Source organism: Petaurus breviceps, unplaced genomic scaffold (assembly GCF_028583685.1).
Source record: "Petaurus breviceps papuanus isolate PSGF00001 unplaced genomic scaffold, PetGlider_PUasm1.0 84, whole genome shotgun sequence".
Classification (NCBI taxonomy): domain Eukaryota; kingdom Metazoa; phylum Chordata; class Mammalia; order Diprotodontia; family Petauridae; genus Petaurus; species Petaurus breviceps.
The window spans coordinates 15449645-15469089 of NW_027186645.1; the positions used below are offsets into that span (position 1 = coordinate 15449645).

General features: G+C 35.9%; 1 protein-coding gene across 1 annotated transcript in view; it reads left to right on the forward strand.

Annotated features, from left to right (window-relative positions):
* CFTR (CF transmembrane conductance regulator) overlaps positions 1-19445 on the forward strand; it is a 188706-nt gene that overhangs the window by 164844 nt on the left and 4417 nt on the right. Inside the window, exons 23-24 of the mRNA XM_069106964.1 lie at positions 3964-4119; positions 15497-15586. Of these exons, the coding sequence (XP_068963065.1) occupies positions 3964-4119; positions 15497-15586 (246 nt within the window). The remainder of the gene's footprint in view (positions 1-3963; positions 4120-15496; positions 15587-19445) is intronic.

The window sequence follows — 19445 nt, forward strand, 5'->3', positions numbered from 1 at the left end:
TGAGTCATACTTAATATCATGTTAGTAAACCTGTAGTGTGTGTGTGTGTGTGTGTGTGTCTAACTTTAGGGAGGTATCAATATACATTTTAAGGTTAACCAGACAACTAAGATTCTAAGTTATGGAACAGGAGTTTATCTGCATTGGTAGAGGGAGTCCTCTCACTGGGACTTGCCTATACCTATAAAATCATAGATTTGTACAGAAATGATTTAGTCCATCTTGAAACAAAATTTTTAAATCGGAACCTTATAAAAAGAGGCCAAGAAGCATAGTGAATAAGAAGGCTAACCTCTGACTCTAGAAGACCAGGATTTAAGACCTTCCTCTTATGTATAGTATCTGTGTGGCTCCAGGCCAGACACTTAACCCTTCAGTGTCCCAGGCAACTCCTTAAGACTATAAGTTACATCAGAGCTGCCCATCTCCTTTTCTAAGAGCTTCCTTATCAGATGTTCTAACACCAATTAAATTCAGACTGGGGAAACAGGGTTTTAAGGAGAATTGTTATGTAATTTTTGATGGATTTCAATGAACTTTGGCATGTTGGTAGAGATTAAAGAGATAAATGTACATGAAAAATTAGTTTACTTGATCATCTTAGAATAGGTTTATAATATTTACACTAGATAAAAACTGCCCTTTAAAGGTTATAGACATACTCTACCTATTATCACTTTGTCCATGAATGGTATCTATAGTGAATAGGACCACTAATTCAAGATGATTTCATCATATTAATTATGCAAAGTCTAAATATCACCAAATCTTAGCTGATGAGTATGTTTCTCTTTGTGGTGCCAAGTTTTCTTATTAAAGGAAAAACAACGAGGGCATAAATTATAATATCCAAGTTGTCTTCTCTGAACCAGAATTTTTTTCTCTGTTCCCTTTCTTCTAAAAGTATAGTTTGAAAAATTAAAAAATAAATTTAAACTCTAAACTCAATTCTTAATTGTGGGATGGGTTTTGAATGGAAAATCAAATTCTGACCTTCTGGAAATCATGAATATCACTACTGGGTGAACAGGCAAGTCAATTAATTAGTCATCTAATAGATTCCTTTGGGTGAACTTGGCTACCTTCTTCATTTGTATTTCTCCATGTACAAAGGGGAAATTGCTCACAAATATAGATCTTTCCCCCTAGGCAGACTGACCCAGTCAGAGTACAGAAGAATACTAGATATGATGCCAAAAATAATAGCTCTCTAGCTCAGGTGTTCAGATTACAGCAGCATGAACACTTAAATGCCACTTGATTTGTAAAGAATGCCTCTGTAATCTTTGCAAAAGAAAAGGGTGATGTAGCTGAAATGCATGTATTACACCTGTTTGGGCAGTATTCCCCAGGGCTACTACATTTTTCTGTCTAAACTGTAGAAAAAGATGAGCATAATATGCAGAAGACTTATTTTTTCTTACTATGAGGAATCTTGTTTCTCTTATTGTGGCATCTCCTAGAAAGGATAAGAGACTGAAAAGTGAAAAGTCAGCTACAGTGAAATTAAAAAAGTAAACTAGAAGGAATGTGTTGAAATTCATTTATTTATGGTATCTTTCAAAATAGCACCAAATACAAGTCTATTTAGAGCTCCAAAAGAAAAAAAACAACTTTGCTTTCTCTATCAAAATTAATTATTAGAGAGTAGGCAAAATTTTATTAAAAAGAGCCATTGACTTGAAAATAAAACAGGATTTAAGTCCCAGGCCTCCTGCTAGCTGTATGACCTGAGCTCTTTGAGTCATAGTTTCTTAACTGGGAAATTGTTGTTGTTCAGTCGTTTCAGTCACATTCTGCTCTCTGTGACCCCATTTGGGGTTTTCTTGGAAAAGATTCTGGAGTGGTTTGTCATTTCCTTCTCCAGCTCATTTTACAGATGAGAAAATGGAAGCAAACAGGGTTAAGTGACTTGCCCAGACACACAGCTAGTAAGTGTCTGAGGCCAGATTTGAGCTCAGAAAGAGGAGTTCCTAGCCCAGTGCTGTATCCACGGTTCCTCCCAGCTTCCCCAGTCTGTGAAATAGGACTACTGATATTTGCACATGGTTGTGAGGAAAAGACTTTTGAAATGTAAATCACTATAAAAACAACACTATAAAGATCAAACAAAATAATGCGGATGCAGCCTTTAGTCATAACTGACATTTTTACAGTGCTCTAAGCTTCTCAGAGCACATTGTATAGATTAACATGTTTGATCCTCAATGTAAGTCCTGTGAAATGCTCAGCGTTGAAGAAAAGACCTATGGCTTCACTGTTATAGTGAACTCTCAAATTAGGAAGTTCTGTCTGACAATCGAGGTAGGCAGGCACCTTCTCTGTAATTTATAGTTTTGGTTATCTAGAAAACTGAGAGATTAAGTGACTTGTCCAAGAATTTGTGGTCAGTGAGTGTTAAAGAAGAGACTTGAGCCCACGTCCCCTGGTTCTTAGGCTGACTCTCTATCCACTCTGCTACCTTGCTTCTCATGAGGAGTGATCTTCTTATCCTCATTTTACAGATGAGAAAATCGTGTCACATAAAGATGAACCAGCTTGGCCATGGCCACATAGGTAGTAAATTTCAAAGGCAGGTTTTGAACTCAGGCCTTCTTCAAATCAAATCCAGCATTTTATCTGTTATACCATGCTGCCTCTTCTAACTGTGAAAAAGTTGGTAAATGTAAGTTAATAGTGTGAAGAAACTATTATTATAGTGAGAATATTAGAAAACACTCATCTGGGATAAGGGTATATCTCAAAAGGTAACTTGCAATCAAATGCTCTGATGTTACGTAATCAGTGTTCAGCTTAAAAAAAGCAAATCCCAGAAAAGACTTTTTACATGCCAATTATGTAAGTAACAAGCAGTCTTTGTTAGACATGACCAAATACAGTTCTTTATTCCCAGAAAACCTGTTCATCTCAATGCATTCTCAGACAATGAGTAGGGTAGAGAAGACAACAATTGCTTTTAAATGAAGTGCTTTGAAGTCAATCAGCAAACATTTCATTAAGCACCTACTATATGCCAGCCGTGGTGAAGAGGGATGCAAGTATAATGAATGAAACAATCTCTACTTGCAGAGAGCTTATATTCTAATAGAGGAAACAAGGACTTAAGAATATGGAGAATAAGTATAAAGAGAATAAATGCAAGGTAGTTAAAGTAGGGCAGCTAGATAGATGGTACAGTGGAGAGAGTAGGAGGCCTGGAGTGGGGAAGGCTCATCTTCCCAAGTTCAAGTCTGACCTGAGACACTTCCTGGCTAGGTTATCCAAGTCACTCAATCCTGTTTGCCTCAGTTTCCTCATCTATAAAAGTGAGTTGGAGGAGGAAATGGTAAACGCCTCTAGTATCACTTTTATCCTTGTGTCCCCAGTCCTTTGCATGTAGTAGCAAGTACTTCAAAATGTTTGTCCAACTGAATCATCCCATTGAAATGTAATGGTTGATCTTGTTCGTCAGACCTCAGACCGAGATACCCCAGAGTCTGTTAAAAATGCTTTCATAGGATCATTCAATAAAGTGGACTATGACACTCTTTTTTGCTTCTCCTTAACAATGTATATTTTTTCTTGGTTCAATGATTTCAAGGTCGTATCATTTTGAGTTATTTGGAAAAGTTGTTGTATAGCAACAGTTAATTCAGTAATGCTAATAACCTAAAGGTTTTGGGTTCCATCCCCATATAGACCAGTTAGCCTCTGCTTCATGATCATTGGATGCCAGTCAGCCTTTTCAATATGAGCATTGTCCACAGTTCCACAGTTGAGAAATGAGCAAGAAGATATAGAGAGATCAATACCAATCTGTCCTTTAGACTGTAAAAAGAACTCAACAAGTGTACTCTTATAATGGCGGCAATATTTTTCTATATGAAATTTATAGCACAACATCACATTCAATTTATTGATGCTTATAAATAACAGCAGTTATTTAAAACTAACTTCTAACTCCCTACCCCTTTTGTTTTACAGGTGGGCCTCTTGGGAAGAACTGGTTCTGGAAAAAGCACCTTGTTAGCGGCCTTTTTAAGATTACTGAGCACAAAAGGAGATATACAGATTGATGGTGTATCTTGGGATTCAATACCCTTGCAGCAGTGGAGAAAAGCATTTGGTGTAATACCACAGGTAAGGATGGTAGAATGAGCCAAAATTCAAAATTTTAATGAATATATTTTGTTGTCAGGGCAAGTTCTCTATCATCAATTGTATATTAATTATGACATCTTCAAGGGGATGTCCTGTAGACATCACAAACTCATCATCTCCCTCCCCCAAAATCTTCTGTGTTCTTAATGTCCCTATTTCTATTGAAGGCACCATGATTTTGGCCAGTCACCCAGGTTTACAACCTTAGAATCATCTCTAATTCCTCACATCCATTTAGTTACCAAGTCTCATTGACTCAGTCTGTGCTTTTTATCACAAACCTCTGCTGTTCTGCACTCACATGCCACCACCCTAGTTCAGGCTCTCACCCCCCACCCCTTTGCATTTACTGCAGTTGCTTCTTCAGTGGTCTCCCTGCACACAGCCTCTCCCTTCTCCTATCTGTCCTCCACCCAGTTACCAAATTGGTACCTCTTCCAAAGCAGAGGTCTGACTATGTTAGTTTCGGTTAAATAATTTCCCAAGTTTCTTTTTTTGCCTTGAGGATAAACTACAAACTCCTTTATGTGACTTTTAAAGCCCATCTGGTCCCAACCTACCTATTCATGTTCCTTGTACATAACTCTCTCTCACACTCTAACTTCCAATCAAACTGACCTACTATGCTATCTACTGTATGTGACAGTCTGTGTCCAGGCTACATGTCTCTGAACTGTCTATTGCCCATACCTGGAATGTACTTATACCTTGCCTCTCCCTCTTTAGAATAGCTAGCTTCATAATTAGGAGCCTACCTAAGTGCCACCTCTTATGGGAAGCCTGCTTTGCCCCCCTACTAGATGCTAGTGCCTTTACCCAAGAACTTACTTCATTCTACAAAAATACATGTTTTGTATCTAATTTTCTGTGTGCATATTCTTTTATCTTTGAATAAAATGCTAGCTCCTTGAGTCCAGGGATTGTTTTATTTATGTCTTTGTATTCCCATAGTAGGGGCACATAGTAGGCAGCTAATAAATGTTGCCTGCTGAATGTCTATTGTATGATTTACATTTAATCCAGAACATATTTGTTAATTTTTCCTTTCTTATAAACTGCAATTTTTTCCTCGGAAAACAATTTTACTATATGTTTGTAACACTATGAAAAATGGTTATTACCATGTCATTAATTGTTTTGATTATGTTTCCTAGCTGACATTCCTCAGCTGGAGCATGCTTACCACTTTTTTCTTCCACATTTTCCCCTGCTCCAGTGCTCTAAGCACCATGTTAGCAATCACAGCAGGATGACAAATGCTTTCTAATACATGAGATGCTGCTGAAATAACAAACATTTGGAATAAGCATTAGCACATGAGGCAGTGGAATTGAAAATAAAAAGTGTAATGATTGTTTTTAGTCTCTAGAATAGAATGAACCATGTCAGATTAATCTGTAGCTAGTTTTAAAATGTCATTCTTTGATTTGGGTCATAAAACATCACTAAGATGGTATGACTTTGTGCATTATTATGCAAGAACAAGAGTTTAAAGTATGTGTGCTTATGCATGAGAGAAAGAAAGAAAGAGAATGTTATTATTAGTTGCCCATTTAAAATTAAAGTTAAATGAAAATAATGGTGTTTGCAAACTAGACATAACTGGCCCTAATCTAGGTAACTTGTGCAAATTAGATGTAATTGGCCCCAACTCTGGGTAATTTTTGTGATTAGTCTCTTTCCTCCATTCTCCCCCTCTGCTTTATATCTTTAATACATTTAACCAGGGATGAGGTAAATGTAATCTTGTATGATATCCCGTTTTAATTTATTTTCATCATCATCATCTGTTTGTACTAATCATTCACCGAATACATATTGTTCCCTGTGCTTATTTTAGCATTTTTCACCTTGACCCTTCATCTTCCACTTAGAGAATGAAAGTTATAAGCCAGGAGAAGCTGGATTCCAAATCCAGATGGAGAAGAAGATTGTAGTACTTACCAAAATAACTTTATGAGGCAGTTCTACTTTTAGATATTAAAACTCTCTAGACTGATATTTTCAGTTCTTTTCTCTAGACTTTGTCATGTGCTAGAAACCTGTTCTTGGTTGTAGATGGAAAATGTAATTTCTTCTGGTGGAAAAAGAAAAGATTTTCAAATTCTTTAATAGCAAAACATTCAGAAGAATAATAATGCAAAAGGAATAAGCTTGAGAGCCATATAGCAATGGGCAAAAGAAAAGTACAGAACAATGGAGACTAGAATCTGTTTAGCTGAGGACATTTACTGTTAATTTTTTCTTATCTCTTGTCCCCTTCCCTGCTATAAAGCAAACTCTTCTAAATAACATAGGAAAGACTTGTTTTGTTGTGGTGTCACTTACAGAGATCATAGGATTATAGATCTGGAAGGTACTTGTCAGATCTTCTAGGTCAGCTCCTTTACTTTACAGATAAAGAAACTGAGGACCAGAGATGCAAATTGATTTGCCCCAAATCACATAGCTAGTCAAGTAGCAAATCTGAGAATAGATTCTAGGTTTTGTAAGTCCTCACTCTGTGACCTTTCTACTCCACCAAGATAGCTCTCTTTAGGAAGCTGCTTGGCATGGTGGATAGAAACCTGGTCTCAGAGTCAGGAAATCCTGGATTCTCCTGCCACCTTTGACAAATGCTATATGGATGTGGGACCCTGGCTTTCTAAGACTAGAGACTGCAGAAAATCTGCTCATACAGCTTTTTATTTGCAGTTTTCTTCACTGAGAATTCTCAAAGCTCAGGAAATCACAGGTCTGGACCTTCCCCACTCCCCCCCAAATGCTAATACTCAGGACCCAGACTCAGTATTGTCTGTGTGTGTGTGTGTATATATATATATATATATATAAATTCTTGTTTCTCCACCAAAGTAAGTCTTTTAAAATCTACACTTATTCCAACTCTCTTCCTACAGGAGAGCTACAAACCTGATGGTCAGTCTGACAAAATGTTTATTACAATTTCCATAGTTGGGGAATGACTAGATATCTCTCCCCATACCTATCTTTGACTCTGACTTTGGTCCCTGGTGACCTGAGCCCCAGGGTTACAGATGGACAGACAGACTGCTTCCTGGGAAGTTCTACAGTATGCAGAAATGCCCATTATATAGCAGAATGAAGCCCAAGGAGAAAACAACAGAACATCCTCTCATATCTTTGCTATCTGAACAAAGAGATGTTTTTATTTTTCTAACCTTTCTCTGCAATTTCTGATTGTCATTATTTAAAAGCTTCCTGGAGTTAAACTTATAAAAAAAAATCAAAATTCTAGGAGAAAAGTTTTTAACAATTTACTGCATGCTTATTATTTTTCTACCAACTCCCCTCTTCCTAACCCACAAAAAACAAGTTTATTAAGACTTCTGTCATTAGAGAACTCAGGGAAATCAAGGCTAGGTAATCAAAGACCTAGGAGAATTGATTGTGGCACTCCCCTTTTCCCTTGGGCAGCAACTTAGATTTTGTATTACAACAGGTAAAATCACAGTAGGCAATTATTTTTGGCACATTCCGCGGTGCCTTATCCTCTTCCCTCCTACAGTACTAGTTAACATTAGACTGTTGTCCTTTCTTCTAAGGAGTTGGACAGCACCCATGGAGAGTGAATTGAGGTGGTAGGGCAGGCAAGCAATTCATGACAGAAATTGCCTCTGAACACTGCATAGAACTCAGGAGCAGCTTTGTAAAGGAAGGTAAAGGTGTCAGGAAATCATGAGACTAGCATCCAAAAACAACACTAATTATCCACAATTCTTATTAAATAAATAGCCTTTTCTTTTTTTATCTTTTAACGGATATTTATTTTCCCTCCCTCCTTTTTTTCTTCCAACCCTCTACCATTGAGGGAAAAAAGACAAAACTCTTATAACAAATATGCATATATACAGTTAAGTCAAACAAATAACCATATGTAAAAATATATGTTTCATTCTGTACCTTCACTCTATCATCTATCAGGAAGTAGGTACCATGATTGGTCAAATGGAGTTGTGACTGGTCTTTACATTGATTGGAGTCCTTCAAAGTTATTTGTCCTTAAATGTTACTGTTATTATGCAAATTTTCTGATTCTCTTCACTTTTCTCCACATAAGTTCATATAAAAATTCCCAGGTTTCTCCGAAATCATCCCTTCTATCATGTCAATGAGAAGATAATATTCTATTATATTCATATATCATAATTTGTTAATCTATTCTGTCCTTCTCCCTCCCATTGATGGGCACCCCTTAGTTTCCAATTCTTTGCTATAAAATGACTATTATCGATATTTTTTTAACTTAGGATTACTTTTTCTGTTTTTTTTTATCTCTTTGGTGTATAAATTTCTTGAAGCTAAGGGCTATTTTTACCTTTTCTTTGTATTACCAGAACTTAGCACAGAGTCTAGGACATAGCAATAATTGAAATAAATAAGCCAATAAGAATAAATTTGGATTAGTTAATTGGTATAGTTTGACTCTTTCTTTTAAAAATAACTGGATACTCATCTCCTCTAGCACTACATTCCTTTTGTTTTTTTTTTCCCCATAACCTTTAAAGTATTTCTCAGAAATTACATCAGCCCATTCTCTTAGTACCCTAGGATGAAGTTAAATTTGGATTAGTGATAAACTCACCACAGGTAAAAATAAACTCTTACTATCTTTCTACTTATATTGGCTATCCAGTCTTTACTAACCATTTTTGTTCTTTTCTTTTCAGTCTAACAATTGTTCTGCTTGGCCAAGTAAACAAAAGCAAGATAAAAGCTTCTCTGTCACCTCTCCAGCATCTATTATCATTGTCCCATCCACCACAATCAATAGTCTTATCCTTTGTTTGATCCTTCTTTCATTTCTGTACTTCAGCAAAAAGTATAGACCATTTGGCATATTATTTCAGTCCAACTACTCTTTTCTTTTTTGTCTTCTACTGATTTTCTTAATGTATCCTTTCTATATGTATGCAAATCTGACAACTTTCTTTAAGAGTCAACTGAAATGCTCTCTCTTCCATAATTTACATAGTTGGAAGTCATCTCTCTATTTTAAACAATCTTAGCATTTGACTTTTAATTCTTGTGATTGATAATTATCACACAATATCTTGTATTATTTTTGTGTACTTTTTTTGTCTCTACTACTTGTTGGCTATTAAGAGACAACATTGTGTTCATTCATCTTTCTGTCTCTCACAATACCTAGGACAGAACTTTACACATAGAAAATATTCTACAAATATTTATAGTAGCCAGACTTTTTTGTAGTGCTTTCTCTCTGAGATTAACTCCAATCTAGTCTGTATGTATCTTGTATATACATACTCATTTGTTTACTGTCTCCCACATTAGAATGTGAGCTGCTTAAAGACAGGAACTGTTTCTGTTTTTCTTTGTATCCTGTTTAAAGGAATGCCTGACACATAAGAACCACTTAACAAAAGCTAATTGACTTGAAAAGACTTGACTTGTTAAATGAATTAATGATCAAGGAAGGAATGGTATATTAAATGGATCTTCCAAAATTGGTAGGATTTGGCCTGAGATATGTGGGAGGTCATTGCTGGGAAGAAAAGAAGCAAAAGCACAGGGATAGAAAGGATTATACTTGGTAGAAGACAGTGATGATGTAGGCCTGGCTAGAGTGGAAAGTAAGTTTTATAGAGGATACTTTAGTGAGGAACTCAGACTTAATACTGTAGGCATTTAAGGTATTCTAAGTACTTGAACAGGAATGTGAAACATTAATTTTTTTCTGTCACCATGCAGTAAATAGAGGTCAGAGGTCCTAGAGGCATGGATACCAACTTTGTCCTTGAAAGGGTAAGAATTAAGTCCCACAACTAAAACCAATCATGAGCAGCTCTCCTGAGGACTGCTGCTGTGAAAACTTGAAGGGTTTTCACATAGTATAATGAACTCTTCATTTATTCAGCAATAAACTAAGCTTAACATTCAAGCAACTAAAGCATAACATTCACAACAACATAACATAGCAACTTATTACCAAGGTAGCCACATAGTCTTAACCAAAATATGTCATTTAGTATATCTTATAATCACTTTTAAGGGGTAGCAGAAAATACAAAACACCATCCACCCCTAGGTCACAATAAGTTACAAATCTCCTCAGTCAATACAGAATACCCAAAGTCCTCTTTCATTTTGCCTCGGGGCTGGCTTCCAAGCCGCCACAGCTCCTTCTCCATGAGTTGAGCACTCCCAACTCTTGCCTAGATTCCCTCACTCCCAACTCTTGCCTGGATTCACACATAGGCAGCTCTCCCTCCTGTTCCATGTCTCAGCTCACAGGGACTAATATACTCCAAGCTCTTCACAGTTTCTGTTTCTAGGAAAATAGAGCTTAACAGGGCTACAACAATATTTATACACACTACCAGCACTATCATCTCGATTCACTGTCTATCTGAGAAACCAGCACAGAACAACAGAGCACCAACATCACAAACATTCTCTCGGTTCTGCTTGTGCTCTTATCTGTTTCTTCTTCTACTCTTTATGCAAGCTCCTTCCACTGTGGGCTCCCGTGTGATTGTAGTCGACCTATTAAGGGACAGAAGGGACAGAAAAGATCTTCAAACTCCTTTAGACCTATTAAGGGCAATACAATGTATACTGTTTCCAATCAAAGACTCTTTATACAATCAAAGGTGAGACTCAAAGGCACCTGATTAACTAAAACTCAATCCAGAAAAATAGCAAAAAATCTTATTTTGCTTGGCATTTCAACAACAAAAGAGGGCTCTAGCATTTCCAGAGAAATGGCATAGATCTTTGTGGTGCCATTATCCAGGAAAAGATGCTATTAAAGTAGCTTATTATTTTTCTTTTATTTTGAATTGATGGAATAAAACAAGCAGTAAAATAAGCATTTCTATAACATAGTACAATAATAAAGATGATTGTACACAAACCTGCAAATCTACTATGCTGAAGTGGTTTAGATATGGTATGTATAATGATTATTATGACTAGGATGGGGATAGCAAGGGAATGGAAAAATTATTAACTCTTATGGTAGTACTTCTGGAGTTATGATAACATATTTATAAAAAATAGATGAGGACCATTTCAAGTTAGTAAAAAGCTTGAACAAGTGTCACTCCCAAGCTAGGCTAGATTGAAACAGGATAATCTAGAGTCTATTAGTGTCCATTTACTTGCAGATGCAGTTTGATACTATCATTAACTGATTGCTTTCTAATCATTCATTTGATATCACATGTTAAACAATGTCTATTTATATAGTACCTGTTTTCATAGGCTCTCAGAGTGTTCCATGGAAGTCACTCTATTCTTACCATACTTGGTACAATACACAAGGGGAAAATCAGGCCACTCATAGTTAAGTAATTTGTCCAAAGGTCAATCATTTCCTCACAGTTCCTTGATTCCCAAGAATTATGCTTTACGCTATTCATAACATTAAATAAATATTTATATACTTGAAGCCTCACGTTCTATAAGCATTTGTTTTATAGAGAGAATAATTCATTCTGATTCACAGATGCCAATAAAAAAAATTGTTCAGTTTGGTTCAAAAACTAAAATCATTTTGAAAAAAAGCACCAATCAACCCAGTAATACTCACTAGTATTTGTAAGAGAAATCTAAATGTTTAGTTAATGATATGAAACTTTTAGGAGTGAGAGAGCTAGTTTGTTCACTTAACTTTTCCTTACCTGGGTGTAGTACATTATTATTTTAATGTTAGTCAAATGAATTATAAACAAAAATTATAGAACTGTTTCCTTGAAGGTATCAAGCTCATCACACTTCAAGCTTTGGATTTTAGCCCTAGAAAATAATTTTCTAACTTCATTTTGAAAGGGTCAAAAGCACAGCCTGCTGGGAAGAAAGAAGTGGTTGACATGTCAATATTCTTAAGCCTCTAGATTTAATATATCTGCCCCTAAACTTTCTTTAGCATTTGTAGAGAAAGATAAAAACTCATATTGACAATTTTCTTCATTATGAGATTTGTATGTAGTAACACCTATCATATATCCATGTATCTTAAGTGACTCATCTCTGGTCAGCAGAGCTTGCATGCAAAGCTAATGGGATGATTACTCTAATTTTATAATGAGACTGTTTACCCTATACGCCTTCACTTAAAAGTGTATAGGAAGGGGTGGCTAGGTGGCACAGTGAATAAAGCACCAGCCCTGGATTCAGGAGGACCTGAGTTCAAATCTGTCCTCAGACACTTAACACAAAAACTAACCATGTGACCTTGGGCAAGTCACTTAACCCCAATTGCCCTGCAAAAAAAAGTGTATAGGAAAGGTTTCATAAAGTATAACTTGATTACTAGAATCTGTGATAATTCCAGTTACTTTAGAATGAAAAACTCCCAAGTGATTCAATGGGTAGAATGCTGGACCTGGAGTCAGAAAGACCTGAGTTCAAATATAACCTCAGACACAAACTAGCTGTGTCACCTTGGGCAAGTCATTTAACTTCTGTTTGCCAGCTGTGAAATGGGGATAATAACTGCTTCACAGGGTTGTTGTGAGGATCAAATGAGAGAATACTTGTAAAACACTTAGCACAGTGCTTGGCATGTAGCAGGCACTTAATAAATGTTTCTTCCCTTCCTTTTCTTAACTTTCTCTTCCTTCTTAAACAAATCAAGGAAACTTATTTTTTAAAAGAAATCTATGATGAATGCTTTTATAAAAACAAGAACCCTTGAAAAAAAAACTTAATATATACCCCACAATTAGCATTTCCATATAGAAAGTTGGACAAAAAGATGATCCCAAGTGAAAATGTGAATTCCTATTGTACATAACTTCCTTTTTAAAAAAAAAGTGTATAATAAATATAACATGTTACTTTCAAAACTGCCCTGCTTGTCTCTTTTCTTTTATACTTCCTTCTGTTCTTTTTGCATTTAGAGATGTTTCAATTATCTTTTTTTTTGAGGGGGGAAGGCAAGGTAATTGGGGTTGAGACTTGCCCAAGGTCACACAGCTAGTAATTATGTCAAGTGTGTGAGACCTAATTTGAACTCAAGTCCTCCTAACTCGAGTCGGTGCTCTATTCATTGCACCACTTAGCTGCCCTTCAATTATCCTTTTCCCCTGTCCTTTTCTAATGTCCTTTTCCCCCAGCAACATTATTGTTTAGCTTATAATATTAACTGCATTGACTTTGTTTCTGCAAAAAGGTTTTAATTCTATAGTCTCCATTCAATGCATAATAGATTTTGCTCCATCCCTTTATTTATCTCTATGTCAATCTTTATGTTTCTTGTAAACAACATATTGTTGGATTCTGCTCTCTGATTCATTCTATTACTCTCTTCTATTTTATGGATAAGTTCATCCCATTCATATTTCCACTTATGATTGATAATTTTGTATTTCTTTCTATCCTGTGCTCTTATACTTTTCCATATTCCCCCCCATCCCCTTTTTACAAAGAAAAAGAAGATTGTGAGAGAGGAATATACTTATATACTGGTCCATGGTGCCTCTTCTCTTCCTTTTGCCCAGCCCTTATCATCACCTCAGGATTTTAAAGTTGTACAAGCTTCTTGAGTCAGAGGTTGTTTTGCTTATGATTAATTCTCCCCTGAATCTATCCTTCCTCTTAATCCCCATATCTCCTATCCCTCTTCCATCTTGACTCTCTGGTGGATTTAATGTTTTACCCCAAACTCTTTGAATGTGTATGTGCATAAATGTGTTTTTGTGTGTGTGTGTGTGTGTGTGTGTGTACATGCGCGTCCATGCTCTCACTGAACCCTCCTTTGTCCAGGTCAGATGAAACTGAGGTTCATGTACACACTTTCCCCATCCCTTTATCTGTGTTTGTATAATGTTATTCTCAAATACTCTAATTAGATGAGATATAAAATTTCACCCCTTCCTCACTCTTCTTTATCTTCACTTTCTTTTTCTCTTAAGAGCATCAAAATAAAACAACACTTCTCCCAGGCCCCCTGACTTATTTACTTCCCTGTGACTCTGGAAAACATTAGGATTCTGAGAAGATGCTTTTTTTCTTCCCCTCCTATGAGAACATAAACTTCCTTATCCTTTAGTTTCTTCCAATTGCTCAAATGTATTATTCAACCTTTCTGTTTCTCATGAAATCTGTGTTTGCATTTTAAAGTGCCTATTCAACTCTGGTCTTTATCAGGAATACTTTAATATCTTTTATTTCATTAAAGGTTAATTTTTTTTTACCCTATAACATTATAATCAGTTTTTCTGGGTAAGTTATTCTTATTTATATGCCTTTATCTTTTCCCTGCTAGAAAAAACATTCCAAGTTTTCCTCTTTTTTAAGTGTTAGTTGCTATGTCTTCTGTAATCCTAACTCTCGCTCTTTATATGTGATCTTTTTTTTCTTTCTGTTTTTTTCCCCTTTGATCTAGAAAATCTGGATTTTGACATTTAGGAATTGATTGGTGGCTTCTTTCAAGTTCCTTTCTAGTGGGAAGACTTCCATGAGCTATATTTAAAGGCAGGAGTTTTATAATCCTTTCAATACTACCTGAAGGCTTCTGCCTATCTCTTTTGGGGGGAAATGATCTGGGAAAATGCATTTACTATAATTTCTTCTTGGATCTTGGAAGATCACTACTCATCTTAGTACATTTTTTGATCCTCACTGGAGTAGTTATCAGAGAACCATAGGATGTTCTGTTCCCACTCACACTTCCAACTTGAGAGCTTCAAGAATTTTTTTTAAGTGAGTAATCATTGGCTACTTTATGCATTTAGAATGTTTTAGAGAGGCGACTAGTTATGTTGGATAGAAAACTGTTCTTGAACCTAGGAAGTCCAACATTCAAGTACCACTTCTGAAATAGTGGATGTGTGACCCTGGGCAGTCACTCAACCTCTGAGTACTCTAGGTAATTCTCTAAGACTATAAATTGAACACAAGGTGCTAACCTGCACAGGTAAAGGATGTTTTCTTTTCTGAGAGTTCCCTATACCAGTGAAATCACAGATCTAGGACATATCCCTATAATGTTTTTATCCTAAATTTTCTAATAATGAGGAAATCCAACTAAAATAAAGAATTCTATATAACTTTCAACTGCTTGATTCTTTTTACAAACTTAGAGATTTAAGAATATCTCTATTCTATATTGAATATTTTAAAAGAAATCCATAAAAACAACTTTGTTTAGAGTCAGAATTCACTGTGGATTGTGAAATGAGGACTGCCACTGTTGTGGACTACCCAGTCTAAGTCAGTGGGAATTGTGTCAATCTTCACAGAATTATTCTTAGATTTGATATTAGATTTGCAACAAGAAGTATTGCTTCATGAACTATTATTTTTGTCCTAAAATATATAGTCAAGCTTTTAATCATGTCCTTTCCTTTTTCCTCTACCCAAACAGAAAGTATTTATATTTTCTGGAACATTTAGAAAAAACCTGGATCCTTATGGGCAATGGAGTGATCATGAATTATGGAAAGTTGCAGATGAGGTAAGAGTATCTACCAAAGATGTGTACATGGCAACTGAAGCAATTGTAAAGCTATAATGAAAGAGATAATCCAGCCATAGACATTGAAAATGGTTGTCACTATTAAGATAATATTGGAAATGCCTTGCTTATTGTTTCATTCAGGAGCATGTTTATAATATTTGTTCGGATGAATTAAATTCATGACATATCTTACTCTCAAAATACAAAAGTAATTGTAGATAAGGATCTATCAAATGAATATATAGTACAAGGGACAAAATACAGGATTTGGTATCAAAAAGACCTGGATTCTAATACTGATTCTGCCACTAGCTATGTGACTTTATCAAAATCACTTAACCTCTCTGGGCCCCAGTTTTCTCATCTCTGTAAGGAGGAGATGTCCTCAGGACAAAGCTGGCCACCCTATGGAATGGCACAGATACATCTTTAGGACTTCCCTGATGACAGACAGAATAGTCAGAATCCCTTCTTCCCAGGTGAGGATGGCTGCTCACAGGCCATTAGGAGAGGAAGTATGGTATAGATGAAAGATTACTGAATTTTGAGGAGATTTTATGTGCTGTGAAATGATGGGAAGGGGTGGACCAGATGACCTCCAAGATCTCGTCCAGCACTAAATATTTGATCCTTTGATCTTATGACCTTCCAAAGCTAGCTTTGCCACTGTTACCTATGTAACTTTTGGAAAATGGACTTTTCTAGGCTTCACCTGTCTCATTTGTGAAATTAAGTGTTATATTAGGTGGCACAGTGAGTGCTGGTCCTGGAGGCAGAAAGACCTGAGTTCAGATCTGGCCCCTGATATGTACAAACTGTGACCCTGGGCAAGTCACTTGCTCTCCATTTGCATCAGTTTCCTCATCTGTAAAATGGGGACAACAATAGCATTTCTCTCCCAGGGTTTTTGTGAGGATGAAATGAGATAATAATTGTAAAGTGCTTATCATAGTGCCCGGCACATAGCAGGTGCTACATAAACATTGGCTATTACTATTAGCATTGTTCTACATGATATCTAAGATATCTTCCTGCTCCAAAGCTAAGAATGCATGATTTCTAAAGGAAATAAAATATATGGAAAAGAAAATTCTTCACTAGAATTCTTTACTAGAAAATTTTCACTTGAAACTCAGAGGCATTGGTGCATTCCTCACCAATGTGGGGAATTGCCATATAAGCCTTTTTGCCATAGAGATTGTGGTCCATTGATGGAGAAAGTCCAATGATCTGGTCACTTCAAGAGGGACCTTTTTTTTGGGGGGGAGGAAGTATAACTTTAAAGTGTCACTATATAGGTAGTCACTTACTTGGCCTATACATAAGATTGAACTTGTACTGTTGCTTCAGGCATCATACCAGAGAAAGATAATGTAATTCGTTGTAATTTACCAAACATTCAAGTAAATGTGAGAGTTATGATAACAACATGCTGGTGTCCTATATCAAAAAGTCATGGGATTTTAAAATGTTTATCAAATTTATCTGCCTTCTTTAAAAACCAAACTTTTCTTGTCCTTTTATTTTTAATATACTCTAGTCCTTCTCCAAACACTGTTATATCCCAAATCATCCTTTTTCCCCCCTCACCTCTCTTCAACATACCCGTGTTAGCTTTGTCAGGAGCTTTGAACTGTTACTGAGTGTTAAACACTTACTTGTTGAGTGCCCAACCTTAACATAGACCTAATAAAATACTACTTATCATTTTTATTACTTAAGTTTCCTTATTACCCAACAAAAATTCTTTTCATGAAAGTTTTAGATAAAACATTAACTAAATTTGCAAACAATACACAGACATCTTTGATCTACCTAGAGGAGGTAAGGTTTAAGGATGTCATTTTTAGATTTTCTGAGAAATACAATGTTGGGGAGGGGTGGAATTAGAGGAGGAAAAGTATCTGAACCATATGACAGTTTGATATCTTGCTGCCAGTTCACACAGGAGAGGATAGAATCAGAATCATAAGAATATTGCAAGAATAAACCAAAAGAAATACTAACGAGTCTCACACATACTTTTAAAATGCCAAAAGGCTTACAAAAATGTTACTTCACCCTCTCCCCAAATTTTAATTTGTAAAACTCCTCTTAAATATAATAGAGATAGAAGAGTTGTAGATAGATATTTGTACACTATGTATGAGACTCCTGATTATTTACATTGTTATACAGGGTGCTGAACTTGGGAGTCAGAAAGACCTGGGTTCAAATCCACCCAAGACTCTAATTAATTGCATGACCCAATGCAAATAACTTATCTGAGACTCAGTTTCCTCATCTATAAAATGGAATTAATAATAGTAACTACTATACAGAGGGGTTGTGGAGATCAAATTAGACAATGCATATTTGAAACCTTAAAGTGCTCTATATATGTTAATTATTTTATTATTACTTCTCCCATATCAGTAATATGCTGTTCTTCATATATTAAATGATGCTACTGACTTAATCACTGAAAAGACTTATGGTAATGAGTTGTGTCAAATCATCCATGTGTATTCTCTTGGTCCCCTGAGACCACGTGTGTGAAATGACTGACCAGAACTAGGCTGCCCTTGCTATTCATGATTCCAATGCCCTTTCCAGTTCTAGAACCTATGGATGAATACTTGTAAAGGATGCTATGAATGTAATTCATCTTTTGGGTATAGCTGGACTAATTGACTAGGTAGCTGGGTGGTACGATGGATAGAGAACTGGGCCTGGAGTCAGGAAGACCTGAGTTCCAGTCCAGCTTCAGACACTTACTGGCTATGTGACCCTGGGCAAGTAACTTAACCTCTGTTTGCCTCTTCATCTGTAAAATGGAGAGGACATTGGAATAGTGAATATTAATTTAATCACCCAGGGTGTCTTTCATTAGTTTTGGGTTGTGGTTCCTCTGTGTCTGTTGATTCAAACCCACTAAAGGTAGCCATATATCATATCTTTACTTATATTCCCAGAAAACATTTTTACTTTACCTTATCCACTCTGAAGATTATTCTATTTGGTAGAGAATACAGAAGCAAAATAGGAGAAATATATTTCATTAGATTTTCTCAGTCATCCACTATTTTTTTCCAATTTTTTTTTGCTTTTTTTTGGAGGGCAATTGGGGTTAAGTAACTTGCCCAAGGTTACATGGCTAGTTTTTTTTTGTGTGTGTGTTTTAAGAGTCTAAGGCCAGAACTGAACTTGGGTCCTCTTGACTCCAGGGCCAGTATTTTACTCACTGTACCACCTACCTGCCCCCTTTTTTCCAGTTTTTAAAAACATTTTTATTTAAAGTTTGAGCTCTGAATTCTATCCCTTCCTCCTTCCCCCTACCTGAGAAAATAAGCAATCAGATATAGGTTATACAATTATGTTATATTGTATAATATATTGTATATTTATATTGTATAAAAATGTTATAATAATATGTTATACAATTATCTGCAATTATGTAAAACATTTTCATATTAACCATTTTGTACAAGAAGACTTGAATAAAAGGAAAAAAAGGAAGGAAGAAAAAGAAAGTGAAAATAGCATGCTGTATTTAATCAATATGAGTTCTTTTTCTAGAGGCTTCATCATTAGTCCTTTGAGATTGTCTTTGATCATTGTATTGCTGAGAATAGCTGAGTAATTCACAGTTCTTCATCATATAATAATGCTGTTACTGTGTACAATGTTCTCCTGGTTATGTTCATTTCACTATGCATCAGTTCATTTAAGTCTTTCCACATTTTTCTGAAATCATCCTGCTTGTCGTTTCCTATATCACAATAGTATTCAATTACAATCATATACCACAACTTGTTCAGTCACTCTTCAGCTGATGGGTATCCCTTTGATTTCCAATTCTTAGGCACCACAAAAA